At 38.3% G+C, this 15180-nt stretch overlaps 1 protein-coding gene across 5 annotated transcripts in view; it reads left to right on the plus strand.

Annotated features, from left to right (window-relative positions):
• The window catches only part of rapgef6 (Rap guanine nucleotide exchange factor (GEF) 6), a 245849-nt gene that overhangs the window by 160165 nt on the left and 70504 nt on the right, over window positions 1–15180 (plus strand). For all 5 annotated transcript variants that reach the window (XM_052013253.1, XM_052013254.1, XM_052013255.1 and 2 more), the window contains one exon: window positions 3792–3923. In XM_052013253.1, coding sequence (XP_051869213.1) covers window positions 3792–3923 — 132 coding nt within the window. The remainder of the gene's footprint in view (window positions 1–3791; window positions 3924–15180) is intronic.

A 15180-nucleotide genomic window follows, 5' to 3' on the forward strand; every position in this document is an offset into this window, starting at 1 on the left:
AGCCATGGTCATATATCAAATAGTCTGAGAATCTGAAGACTAAAATGTTCTAAATCACTGATGACAGAGATGACTTTTTATGAACAGACTTTCAGGTCTGCACATGGAATTTTTCAGCCTCTTGCGGTAAAGGTTATTCACACACAGAACTACTTTGTCTTTGAATCAACAGCAGGTGATGATTACTAATTTCAAGTTCACTGGTACATAGAGAGGGTCATGAATAGTCTCCACTCGAGGGGAGAGGAATTTATCTCCTCTGGACATCAGCATTTGTTTTAAGTAGGAAGGGTTGCATGTTTCTCAGTGGTACAGGGAATGATAAACAACATTTAGGGTGCTCCAGGCTTCACATGTGAACCAGGAGATCTTCACGAAATGCAAAGGTAATCAGTTCCTGAAAGTAATGTATTGTTTTATGACCTCCAATAAAAGTTCTAATGATCAACGTCATGCATCCAGGAAGCACCTGATTCTTTCATTTTCTACCTGCCACTTTACCGCCAGCATGTCAGAGAGATTTTTCCATAGCCATAGGGTCACATTGAGAGTTTAAAATACTCTTTGGGTCCTCAGGAAAATGTTCTGCTCTCTGGGTGGTTCAGGAGGTGTTCTCTAGTATTCTGGAGAGAGGGTCTCATTCTTTAACATATCTTCTATATGCTTTGTAATCTGATTGTCATAAGGGAAGTGTTTTGCCCTCTATACAGAGGTAACAAAGGAAGGGGAGGAAGGCAGTAGATGGTGTCAAAGAGAAAGCTCACCAAAACAATTATCAGGGCATGCCTCTTAGCACTGAGAATTACTGAAGGTCCCCACTTCACCAACTCAGGAGAGAAAGAGGGAAGCAGTCTGTGCCCTAATGGACGTGGAAGGAAACGTGGAATATTAGAAAGGCCTTTGGAGTGATGAGCAAAGGCCAGGTATACCAGAGACTTCAAATGACTTTTAAGTAGATTTAGCATTGATTTTGCTGCACCATAGCTGTCATATAGTGGGTAATTGAAGACCTGGCAAATGCGAGACAATCCTTTTATTTAAATCCTACAAAATAGTCAGATGAAAGGAAATGTGAGATTGTTATCAAAATGTTATGAAACAATTTTCTTGAGCTACCTTACCTGCTTATTTTAAAGTATTTCCAGTTGTGATATTTAAATTCAATCTCAATTGAGCTAAGGATCTGCTTTTCCAAACATCAGTATTTTTGTTTGAAAATGGCCTTTGTATTGCGTCATCTGTCAAGCAGTCTTGCAAAAGCTGTTTCTCATTTACATAGTAAGTGGCTGACAAAGGGAAGTGAAACTCTGGTGGCACTCTAAAACGTTGTCTTGGATATGACAGCGAACATAGCCATTTTATGCAGTGAAACTGACAGGAGAGACTGTGTATGAAATTTATTTTTAGCTCCTTTCCAAGGTAGGAAAACTGGCTGCTAGACAGATTTTACAGGCACTTGGTAAACATTGCACATAAAACATAGTATTGGGCTTGCAAAAGTGTTCTACATTCAGCCTTTCAGATTTGGCTGCACTGAAAGATAGAAGATTAAAAATTGCACAGCACTTTTCATCTTGCATTTGTTTTTTGTTTCAGCTGTTTCCTTCAATTTTATTTCTTCTCTTTTCCCTTGCTTGAATGTCTTTTACTCACTGCTAAAATACACTTGTACCATTTTCTTGTGTCTACCAAAATGCCACCATTCAGTGCAAAAGTTGTGAACACTGGCTGGAGGGCATTTGTCACTTGAGTCCAATCATATCCTTGTCAGGCATATGTCACTTGAGTTCGATCATATCCTTCCCTGAAAACTCCATTGGGTTGTTCAGTAGTGAGTAGGATTCACAATCAAGGACAACTTCTCAAGGTACTTGAGGCTTAATTTCTTTACCAACCTCTAGTTTAGATTAATTGACTAAGCACAGTTCAAGTATCAAGCTCAGTATACCCCTGGTCTGTATGGCTGAACTGGGCATATTCACTAAGATACAGAAGGTGGCTTGAAAACAGAATTCTCTGCCCTTGAGTTGGAAGGAAAGGGGTGCAATTATAAAAATAAATAGGTTATGTACAATGCTTATTACTAGAATGGAGAATGACAGGGAGGTGGTATTTGACACCCCAGCTTGCAGGAAACAAATTGCTGTAAAGTGGTCCAGCCTCTCTTATAGCCAAACAAAGTCTCTTACTTTCATCAACCTACCTCTTTTTCCTCCATCTTTTATAATTTAGTCCTTCCATCTTTTGAGATTTTATCTTGTTTAAACTGAGTCTGCTCTTCTGGTCTGGTAAAGATGGACCAGAATTCCCTATTGATGTTTTGTGTATACTATTAGTCTCAAAATTTGAAGAACTTACCTGCTGTTTATGCAGCTGTTTGTGTCCATGTGTGTCACATGTGCAGCTTCAGTATTTCCACATACAAGTACATGGTCTGGCCTTTCATTTATTGTGGAAATGTAATTTAGTTTAATTTTTAGGTTATGAAAATCTAAACTGGAGATTGAATGAAGAGCACATGAGCAAATCAAGTCCATCCTTTTGGCCCAGGATAACTGATCTATGTACAGTAGCCAGAGATGCCTATAGGGCAGGAGAAAATTGTGATCTGTAGTGCCTGTGCCAAATCTGTTACAGAAATACAGAATTAGTTTTTGGAGCATCTGAATCAGAAAGAATCATGAAAAGACACAATTCCAGCTACTCTGGAGTATGGAATGTTAGTGTGAATCTGTTCCCAGCTCAGCATATGCATCTAATCTGATTCAATAAAAAGCTTCCGTGATAGTGGCTGTTAATTATTAAAATGCATGTTATTCATGAGAAAAGAGTTAAATATTTAAATTTCTAATTTAGTTAAACTGGAAATATTGAAGCAATGTAATAGTACAAATCATGTGCTGGAAACCCAGTGTTCACTGTTCCCTACTAATACAGTGCATATAAAAATTATTTGCTTGTGCTTCCTTCATGTTTTGCTCCCCATTTAGTTTTCACAGCTTGCTGATCTGCATTATCCACCGTCCACCTTCAGTCTACTTTTCATGCATTTCCATCTCTATTTCTGCTTAGTTATGTTTATTGTCTAGCTTGAAAATTTCTAGGGCCAGTAACTGGATAAGGCAACTTATTCATTGTGGAAAGAGGATGGTCCTTATTTAAGTGATTTTGTTTCTAAATCCATGAATGTGTTGCCAGATCCAGTTTCTCCCCTATCAATCACCAGTACACCCACCACCTTCACCCAAGATATTCTAAAAGCTAAAATACACAGCAGAACAAATACAATCAAGCCAGAAAATGATTAGGAGTTTGTAAGCTTGAAGTGTCCATTGTTGCTGTGATCTTGACAATCGTGATATGGACAGACCTTCATTGCAAGGCTAATGTTCCTATAATCTTGCAAAAATATGCTGCTTCATTGAGGTCACAGTAGTAAATATATTGGTACTGATCCGTGATGTTTAAATGTTTAAGTTGTAATATTTCTTCATGCCTATTTGTATGGAATGCAAACCTTTTATTTTAATTATATTAATAAACTCTTGTACCTATGCATCTATATAAGCAGAATCCATTCCATGCATCAACATAAGGGCACACATAGACACTAATCTATTAGCTAATTATCCTTTTACTAAAATCATGCACCCTCCTTCAAAACCTGAAATCATTAAAAAAAACTATTATAAAGGTCAGCAAGCATTTCTAGTGGTCTTCAATTTATGTTTTTAGTTTATTTTATCAAATTAATGATTTTTTTTCTCCCTTCCTCCTCATAATTTTTACAGCTTCCTGCAGATCTTACCAAGATGCACCTCACAGATAATCCACATCCACAAGTGACACTTGTCCCTTCCAGCCAGTCTGGGTGCAGTATTGCCAGTGACTCTGGGAGCAGCAGCCTGTCAGATATCTATCAGGTAACGTTGCAAATGAGGAGAAACAATATAATTATTTTTCAGTAATTATTCACTAGCACACCACAAAGCAAGATTTTGTATTGTAAAATACCTTTGTCATATAATGTCCAAGGTACTTCACAAGTTTGAAAAAATGGTTAACAAGTCAGAAAAAGATACTTTAAGAGTGTTGACTAAAATCCTGGTTGATGAGATAAGGTTTTAAAAGGAAAAGACAGGTATAGTGAGTGAGAAGTGTTTCGGTTGACTCTTCCAAAGAGCACGTCTGGAGGTTCAATTGAGGTATGGGTTGCGGGGGAGGAGGGGGGGAGAGGAATTGGTGGTCTGGAGGGGTGATAATGCCTGAGAATCCAGAGACATAAGAATAGTTTACAGGAATGAATGCTGGGATGGAGAAAAGCACAAAAATGGGGTCAGAGCTGTCTTGAGGGATTTAGTTAAGGAGGTTAGGATTTAAATGATGCTTAAAAGACAGGGAGCCATGTTAGGATAGTGAGGACTGGGTGTTCAGTTGATTGGGATTTAATTATGTGACAGAATTTGTGCTGTGGAGTTGGGGTCAAATTAGCATTTCAAGCAGCTTGAGGCTTGGAAGACAGAGAACACTGGTTGAGTGTGGAGGTGTGTGACATATTTAAAGCAATTAGTGATGGAATAGAGAGTGGGGGGGGGGGGGGGTGGTCTTTGTGATAGAACATGCAAAGTCTAGAGTGCACCAGGAGGTTTTGCTGGGCTTCTAGATCATAACCTTCTGAGAGTGGCCAGAGTGAGAGATGGAAACTGGTATGAGAACAAAGCTTACGGCAGGCATTGAGGGAAATGGTTTTGGTTTCTCTAGAGGAAATTAAGACTCAGCCAAAACAACGTAAAGGTTGTTATTTCTCAGAATAAATGTTGGAGGTATCATACACATATGGTTTCCTATACTTTGTTGTATATGTTGGTTACGTCAGCCAGACACCAATTAAAATGAACAACTGAGCTTTTCTGGGAAATCTTGTATAATGTATGCTGATATTGGTTGACAGAAGTCTAAACTAAGCAAAGGGAGCTGAATCAGCTAACACTCAAACGTGGATGCAGAAATTCTGATACTTAATTATTCCACACCTGTTTGACCTACTGCAGTCAATGCAGCAAATTTGTGTTGCTTGTTCATAATAATTACAGCATCCAGCTGCTGTTAACCATGCTGTTGCTTCCTTTATCCCCTCAATAGGGGAGTTAGTTTCATAAGTAAGTACCACTTCATAAAGCCAGTCTGTACCTTTTGCAAAGGTGCCCTATGGCTAGTGGTAGATGTCATTATGGATATGATTGTGATGTGCCAGAAGACATGTTTGTATCACTTGAGAAAGAACAGTCATCATGGTTTTCAATGTTGCTTTGAGGTCTTTGTGGAAAGGAAGGCATCGGAAAGAATAGAAATCCAGCATCCCAGAAGCTCTTTTTCTCTTTTAATTAAAGTTAAAATTAAAATTAAAAAGAGATTCTGGTTGTGATCACTTATGAAATCCATTCTATTAGAGTTGTAGAGTCACACAGCACAGAAACAGGCCTTCAGCCCACCAAGACCACGCTGCCCATCGAACACCCATTTACACTAATCCCTTTTTATTTTTCCCCACACTCCAATTAATTCCCCCACCCCTAAATTCTACCACTAACCAAACTTTAGAGGTAATTTACAGTGGCTGATTAACCTCCCAACACATAGGTCTTTGGGATGTGGGAGGAAATGGGAGCAGCTAGATGAAGCCCACATAGTTACAGGAAGGACATGTGAATGCCAGGCAGCACCACAGGTGAGGATTGAGGCCGGGCCACTGGAACTTGAGACAGCAACTCTATCATCTGCACCACTGAGCTGACAGTGGAACTGAATTTTCGGAAGTGCATTTACAAGTATGTGCACGACTGAATTGTGTTTAGTACATGTCACCAGTGAATTTCTGCTCTAAGGAGAAAGGGCATGTATCTTCTAGGCATATGATGGAAAGAAACAAGAACCTAGGAGCAATGCTGCAAGAAATCTATAATAGGGTGCATGGGTAGTCAGAATAAGTAAGTGCTCCCTGAAATGCCGGATCCCTCCAACTGTAACAGTAACCACAGAAATTGTTACTGCATTATAACACCATCACTCATCAAGAAACTCCAACCGGACTCTAAGTTAACATTGATAAACTCCCACCATATTCTCATTTACTTAATTCTGCCCGTGATAACCACATCTTACTTTTGCACTTCCTGACAGCTATTCAACCATGACAGGAACATCACCTCGTACTTTGTGCATATCCCTCTCTCTGTCCAAATGTAACATCAGGGTGAGGTGATCCAGAGTCAGCATCCTTGCATTAGCCATGCTGAAGATACTGGAGTCGAACTGTGTAGGAGTATTAAGATGGGGAGGAGCATTAATAAGATAGGCAAGATTGACTAATTCACAGTTGGCATGCTTTGATTTCCAAGTTTTGGTTTGGAATGGTTAATGTGTGTTAGATTGTACTTTGGCATTGTGACCAAGCGAATGATATGATGGAAGGCAACTGAAGAAAGGAAAGATGAAGACTTTTGATAAATAAACAATTATATTTGTGTTTATTGCTCAGCAATCAAATAACTGCGGCACGGTAGCATAGCAGTTAGCGTAACGCTATTACAGCGCCAGCGACCTGGGTTCAAGTCCCGCTGCTGCCTATAAGGAGTTTGTACATCCTTCCCGTGTCTGCGTGGGTTTCCTCCGGGTGCTCCAGTTTTCTCCCACATTCCAAAGATGTACAGGTTAGGAGCTGTGGGCATGCTATGTTGGTGCCGGAAGCGTGGCGACACTTGCTGGCTGCCTCCAGAACATTCTTAGCAATGCAAGAAGACGCGTTTCACTGCGTATTTTGATGTACATGTGACTAATAAATAAATATCTTAAATATCTTAAACTTGGCCATGGACAACTTGGCCAAAAAGTGGGTTTCTAGGCTGTCTCTCCCTTATCCACCTATTTTTGCTCTGCAGCTTCACCCTGTATAGATTGTGGCAAGGCATCTAATGGTGAAATTATGCAGTGGCCTGCCTCAAATCTTGAGAACTACTACAAGCCTCCTTCAGTGTAGTCTTGGCACTGGAACTGATGCTTGAACATGCCAATTACCAGTTCTGCAGATTCATGTGGCAGCATAGTTCCCCTAATATGCTCCATATGTGCATGAATTATGAACTGGAATCAAGAGTCATGTAGTTAGGGATGGCTTTTAATGCTCAAGTACAAATCACACTGATATCTACAACAGAATGAAAGCAGTATTACTGCTGTTTTGGATAGTGTGGGTATATCACATCTGTGTTCAGCATATCCATGAGTACTTTGAGGATAAAGCTAGTAGGATGAATGTATGTACTGTATTGGATTTAAGAAAAAGAATAATATATTACTATGGATAGAGTTCTGATCAACAGAGCAGGTATAAAAGACAATCTTTCAGCTCCTGATTTCCTGCAAATGTTAGCACCCCAAATGTTGTCTGGAAGCACCAAACACAAGTTCACAAAATAATTACTGGTAGAAATCAATCAATACCTAACCTCCATAATTGATGACTGTTGGGGAAGGGATGTCCTTCTGCTAATAAATGTCCAATGGTATAAGGTTAACTCAGGGAGTTGGTTAACTTGTTGAGATATAATTTGGCAACACTGCTGTTATACTTGCATTGCACTTGGATTGATGTTCCAATCAGTCTACTCTCTATACCTGCAGTGGAAGATACTAATATCCTTATCGATATGTTAGCTATGCAACCTGTGCATTTGTGTATTGCCATATTGGAATCAATGTGGCACTCGTAGCACCCAAACAGCAGATGTTATGCAGCTAAATTTTGCAGCCAATTTTAAGTCTTCTCATTGTGTATGAACTGTTGGTATTGATTATAGGAAAACTTCTTAAATCACCTGGTGTTGGTGCACTGAAATATATCATAGTTAGATCTAGAGTAAACCTCCGATTCGGCCCCAGCCACAGAGGAGCTCTTTGCCAGAATGGTGTTGCACTTTTTTCATTTCTTACGCTAGCTATTGTACTATCTTAAGGGAATTTATTTGCTGTTTGGGTTGCCAGGAGCTCATTTTGTTCAGGATTCTTACAAGTAAACAGAGCTCAAGATTTTTGATTCTTTAGCCTATATTGGGGCATGAAAGTATCTGTTTCCATTTGACACTTGCAATACTCGTTGTGCAGCTTCTGTGGCAATGTTTTTTTTTGTTCTGTCACAGTATTACTGGCTTAGTTGTATTAGAGGGTTTTGTTATCTTCCAATTAAGAATGCCTAATACATGTGTTTAAGTTGAACTAACAAAGCTGACTGTGGTCTTAGAATGAACTGTTTATGAAACCTTTCGATCACCAATTTAAATTGAGGGGAGCATGATATACTAAAAGAACCAAATATTTAATGTTAGTGGAAAATGAATTTTATATTAGCTTGATAAATGAGGACATTGACTTATTTAAAAAAATCATTGATTTTTGATGTGGCATTGTGATTACTGAGATTCCTCTGACTTGTGTTTAAATATGCTTGATTTGAAATGTCATGTTGATATTTGATGAAGTAATGCATTGCTGGCTTAAAGAATCTAAAATGCCACTGTAACCTTCAGAATTATGTTCTGATGATATCATGTTTGCACAGAAGTTTCTGATTTGTAATCATTTATGAGCTGCTGTAGCTTATTGATTTAGAGCTTCTTAAATAGTTAAGGTAAAGCAGTTTTCAGCCATGTATGAAGCGTCTTTTTGATATTGCTACCTGCAGCTTGCCCTGCAGGGAAATAGTGATAGGATATTGCCCAATGGAACAGATTGCATATTACAGATTGGGAGTTTTGCCAATTTGCAGTTCAGAATTGTAGTAGTCTACTAGGCCGGGTTCTGAATTATGTTGTTTGGAGCTTGGTCTTGGGAGAAATGACATTCGAAAATCCTTATTTATGTTGCAATAAACTTCTTTGATTTGGGTTTGACCAGTAAACCTGATGAAAATTGTACTATTTTTCTCATTCCAAATAAAGCATGGATAGATTAGGCTGTTAGCTTTCTAACATATTGTGATGTGAAAGATAAAATGACTTAGCAACTTCAGATGGGAGGAAATTGTGCAGACAATTAATCAGAGTATTGACTCCAATTAAATTGTTGTTATATAAACAAATGCTGAAGGATGATATTGTCCCAAAAAATACTCTCTGGTGACCAAAAATAAACTGGTGTCCTTGGTTTTAAAAGCATAGGATACTTTTATTTTTATTTGGGTAGTGGACGCTCCACTTGTTTTTCATGTTCTGTTTGTATTACTGGACATGTGACTGTGAAAGACTTATTTATCGTTTTGTTTCTTACTGACATTTGAATATTGTTGATTAGTGATACTGGATTTCATTTTTTGGATTCCAGCAACATAGGGGAGTCTTTGACAGTCATTGAAGCTAGAGTAATGTTGATTGCACATTCATTTACTTGAGCTTAAACCATTAATTCAGTTTCCTCGTAAAACTAGCACCCCACCTTCAAGCCATATCATTCATATTTGGTGCTTTAAATATCAACAAAATATTGGGAAATAAGATTTATGTCAAGATCCTTATCGAGTCTGATGTGAGTTCAGCATTCCTAGAAACTTAATGAACCCTGGGCATTCCAGATTCATTCTGCTTTCTTTAATACAATAATCTGAATGAAAACATCTCAATATGTTCAATAATTTTCCCAGGGAAAATTAAGTAAAAAAATTCAATTATGCTAGTTCCACTAACTGATTTTAAGTGAAATCTTAATGAGATGTAGTTAAGATTAAATATAGCTTTTATTTTTAACTAATTAATTTGTTTTTTAATAAGGCATCCAAAAGATTATCGTACATTCAGGTGTTACAAATTCAATTGCCAGGTAAACGTCAATGTTGTTGTTGCTAAAGTTCCACGCTGCTTTTCCTGAAGATTCTAATTATGGATGGCTTGGATTGGCTTCCTGTTGCTTTGATTGGTAGCAATGAGATCAAATTCCTCTCATCCCAGCTGTATGCCTCTCCTAAAGGTTAAGCAGGAAAAAAGCATCTTCATACCCTACTGAGAAAAGGATAGACTGAAACCAACTCTTCTAGTAGTAACCATTACCCAGACTGCATGCAACATCTTTTTAAAAAAAAAAGAGAATATTTATTCAGACAAAGGAAGCAACAGTGCTGGAACTGAAACAAAAAGCAGACTGCTGGAAAAAGTCAGCTGGACAGCAGCATCTGCAGAGGAAAAAGGTGTAAGTCGATGTTTCAGGTCAAGTCCCTAGATCAAGATATTTATCCAGCACATTAAAAGTAGTTTCCTTTATTTTCTTTGGGGTGGGGGGGGGGGGAACTGAAGTTTGGAATAAATATTGATATTTCTAGATTGATCCATATGACCCGCATCGTAGGCCTTCATTTCCTGTCAGTAATGCCCTTTATATAATTAAGGTTGCTGATAATTGTTATCGCATATTGAATTCTCCTGTAATTTTAAAGAGTTATTTAGCACTTTTTTTCTAAATGATGAAGACTGAGACTGCTTTCAGTATTGATCCAAAAGTCTTAATTATTAATAGAGTCATCCTCTTATATAACAGATATACATTTAAAAGATCTTGCTTTGCTTACATTAGCAATATATTTAGCAGGCATTTGTGTCTGTGCATATCATTTGTTACTCTAATTCACTATAAAAGTTTGCATTAGAACATCTAGGTAGAACAATATGGGAATTTTGGGCTTTCTAGGTGTCTGGCATGCAAAGAAATTGAGCTCCTGTTTAACAACTTCCTAATCAAGTTCTGGAATACACATTCCACATATACCCTCAGTGACATTTAGGTCTAGCACAAAAATCAAGTCGCACGTATGGAGACATGAAAGACTGCACGTGCTGGAAATTGGAGGAACTCAGCAGGCTGAGCAGTATCTGTGGGGGAAAGGAATTGTTGACTTTTGGGTTGAGACTCTGCATCAGGACCAAGAGTGGAGAAGGAAGATAGCCAATATAAAGGGTGCATCCGGCCAGTAGGTGATTGATGGACCGAGAAGGGGTGAAGTATGATAGGGAGATGGAGCCAGTAGGGAGAAGGGTGGAGTTGGGAGACAGAGGGAGGAGGTACAAGCAGACAAAGAGAAAAATAACAGATGAAACCAGGTGAGGGAAGGGAAGGGTGAAGGTAGAGATGGCTGTTGGAGGATGATAAGTGGGAACACAAAGTGCTGGAATCTGATAAGTAAGGAAGGTGATAATGGGAACCATTAAGGGAGAGGTGAACTGCAGATAGAACCAGATGGGGGAGGGAATCCAGTGGATGAAATGTGTGGGTAGCAGGTGAATGGAATCATGAGGGGAAGGGGACAAAAATGGGTGTTAGGGACAGGAGGGGGGTTATGGAAAAGGGAATAAAATGGGAAGAATAGAGGTGGATTGCAAGGGGGGGGATGGTGGAAAACACATAAGATAAAGTTTACCTGAAATTGCGAAATTCAATGCTCATACCATTCAGTTGTAGATCACGTAGGTGGAATATGAGATATTGTTCCTCTAGTTTGGGTTGGGCTTCACCCTGCTGTAGAAGAGGCCTGGAACAGTGAGACCAGGCGCAGACTGGGTGACAGATTTGCAGAACACCTGAGCTCTGTCTGCCATTTCAACTCCCCTTCCCATTCCCATACCAACCTGTCTGTCCTCAGTCTCCTCCACTGCTAGGGGGACTAACTGGAGGATCAACACCTCATAGTCCACCTGAGTAATCTACAACCACATGCTATGAATGTTGAATTTTCCAGTTATAGGTAACCCCCGACCTCGTGTCTTTACTTCCCCTCCCTCCTTACAGTCCACCCCACGTCTTCCTATTTTTGTCTCCTTTCCCATTGCTCCCCCACCCTCCAGCTCTCTGTCAACCATTTTATCCCCCACCCCCTCTTGGTTTCATCTACCTACTACCCACACATTTCACTCATTGGATTCCCTCCTGCATCTGGTCCCATCTGCCTTTCACCTAATGGTTCATATTACCACCTTCCTTACCAGATTCCAGCACTAGTAGCCTGTGTGTTCCTGCTTACCACCCCACCCCACAACACAACACAACACAACTGGATCCATCTGCCCTTTTTTATTTGTTGTTAGCATACACCTATCATTAACCAGCCTCTGTCTCCCAGCTCCACCCCTCCCCCACCTGACACCCATCTGCTCATCATCATTCACTCCTCCTTGGTCCACCCATCACCTGCTGGCCCCTATCTTATCTCTTTCTCTCTGTACTGGCTACCTTCCCTCTCCACTCTCACTCCCAATGCAGAGTCTCAGCTTGAAACATTGACAATTCCTTCTCACCGCAGTTGCTGCTCCATCTACTGAGTTCCTCCAGCAAATCACACTCATAATTAGTCGAAATATTTATTGCCTGATTTATTGCTGGATCATATCAAGACTTTTCTCCTTAGTAAATCCTCCTACTGTTTTTGGATCATCTCAAAGAAAATGTTTTCCAAGGAGTCTGTGGAAGACCAGTGACCCAACTGCTTCTGCTCTAGCACAAACCCCTTCTTTCCTTTGCCCACCAATCCAAACATCCCAAGATTATCCCCTCAGCCTTAACACATGTTGCCTTTGAGCTTAAGGGATTGATTTTGGGTTCCGACCTGAATTGAAGAATGCAAAGGCAGTAAAGGTTGAGGTGAACAAGATCAATAATAGCATATTGATCTTGCTTGATTGACTCTGTCTGCTGAGATAATGGAAAGCCTTGGCAGTTGATGTATGATTGCATGTGAATTGGATAACTCTCTATGGGCTAATACAGAGAAAGCAGAGATGGGAAAGGAAAGGAAGATATCAATGGTAAAGCAGACAAAGAAATAGGAATAAAGTGACCAGTGATGGCGAGATTGAGGAGTAAGCCGTAAATATGGGTTGGAAAGTTGGAGAAGTTAAGAGTGGACAGGAAGAAATGAAATCAGAGATACAACATGATGATAAGATGAGATATTTATTTATTAGTCACATGTGCATTGAAACACAGTGAAATGCGTCTTTTTTGTGTTACTGAGAATGTGCTGGGGGCAGCACATAATTATGATTATAAATTATAATTTAGTGTTGTAATCCACAATATGGTACAGGTTGCTGATACAGTGTGCTATCATACTACTTTGATGGTCTGTTAATTAAATTAACACAGGGGCTCCCTGTGTTTCGAATGACCTGCCATACTGAAATCTGACTTTATGCAAATTCTACCATACACTTTATAGCATTTTTCATGCTGCTGCTACTACTACTATTACTAATAACAATAAGATGTTTTGTGGTATTCATTAATGACTTGATACAGTATATATTCCATTAGTTTAATCATGAGGAGTGTTGGGGTAATTATTCAATGAAATGTAGGAATTATAGTAAGTGTATATAGAGCAATACGTTATGGGTGGTTTTAGAAAAAGGGCACTTCTGACTACAGAGAAATCATCTTAGAGTTCTTGGGAATGGAACCCTTGCATAACCCAGGGACCGCCAGCGAGCCAGAAGCAAGTTGTTTCTACTAGCTCCAGGTTAATCTGAAAAGAATTTTGATAATCCAATAGTTTGATTGGATGGTTTCAAATTTGTTTATGTGATCATTAAAATTTAATCGTGCTATTGTTTCAAGTTATTGATAGAAAGAGGAGGGCAGATTCAGCATATGAGGGAATACATAGGAATGTGGCAAATCAAAGTTCATTCTGTTAAAATGCCGAAAGTCTAAGTTACGTTTAATTATAATTGTAATGGTATGAGCACAGGCCTACTGATGAACACATTTTTAGATAACCTATTATTCCAACTGTATGATTTAAGCCTACATTCATATCTTAAAAGTGTTGTTAATGCTGAAGTACCAACAAATATTTTCAGCATCTTCAGAAGTTGGATAGACCATTTTAAAATGGCTGTTGATATTATCACATCTTCAGATGATTAGCTCTATAGTTTAAAGCTGAAGTAAAAATACAATCTGTTTGTTCTTCTGCTCTATATTCATTAAACAAAATAGGCTGAATTTTGACTTGAGCTTTATCTGTCCACAAAATTAATAGTGTGAGAACACGTTAATTTTAGCTCATCTCCTGTTGTAGAAAATAATATAGTTTGCATTTACTGCTTTAAACCATGCTATATCAATTTTTTATTGAGTTCATTTTGTTTTATTATCTACTGAAACCATCTCAGTTCAAGGCCAATTAATGATGCTGGTCTTGTCAGTGATGTCCAGGTCCGGAGAAAAATAAATAAAATAATTCTTTTTTTCAAGAAAATGTGACCTGGATTATTTACCTTCCTAAAATTTTGTAAATGCTTTAAAATCTGCGATTGAACACATTTGACCAGATCCCACAGCATGTTTTGATTTGAGGTAAGTGACACGGCACTTTCCTGTGATATCTGATACAGGCCATTCCAATTAAAGACCTGTTTTAAAAAAAACATTATTATATCAAATAAAACCAAATGAAGATTTTCTGTGAAAATAGCTATTTTAAATGCCATATTGGAGTTAAAATTTCAGTTTCATGCTGAATCTTAAACAAAAGTTATTTATTTTGGTACAAATATTATTAATCAGAAATATCAATCATAAATCCAGTTCAATACCAGTGCAAAATGTAATTGGCATTAATATTAATTGCTGCTGAATACTACTAGCAAAAATCTTAATTGGTACTGATTTTACTATTGACACTACTGAATGATTAATTTCCTGTCTTCTGACAATTTTGTACTTTGTTTTATATAAAGTATCTAAATTTAAACAATTTTTTTTCAGAATCAGGTTCACTGAATAGAGTTTGTCTATCTGAGTCTTTTAAAAAGGATTGTGACTAAAAATTCTCCAATTTTCAGTCACCCAACTTTTTAACTAACATTTTTTTTAACTGACAGTATCTCCCAAGTGAAATTGCAGGGATTTGTAAGTTTTCGTACGAGGCAGAATGTGGGCTGATTCAACGATGATAAAAAGCTTATGGCTCTAGATTTAATAATTATAGTGGTTGAAACTTCACACAAAATCTCAATTATCTTGCAGATGTGTCAATGTGGAAATTTAATTTATTAAAATTACTCAATTCCATTGTGTGGACACTAATTATTTTAGTAGACTGGGAAGAAAGCTGTTTTGAAATATACTTATGTCTAAGTCATT

This window comes from Pristis pectinata, chromosome 4 (assembly GCF_009764475.1).
Source record: "Pristis pectinata isolate sPriPec2 chromosome 4, sPriPec2.1.pri, whole genome shotgun sequence".
Taxonomy (NCBI): domain Eukaryota; kingdom Metazoa; phylum Chordata; class Chondrichthyes; order Rhinopristiformes; family Pristidae; genus Pristis; species Pristis pectinata.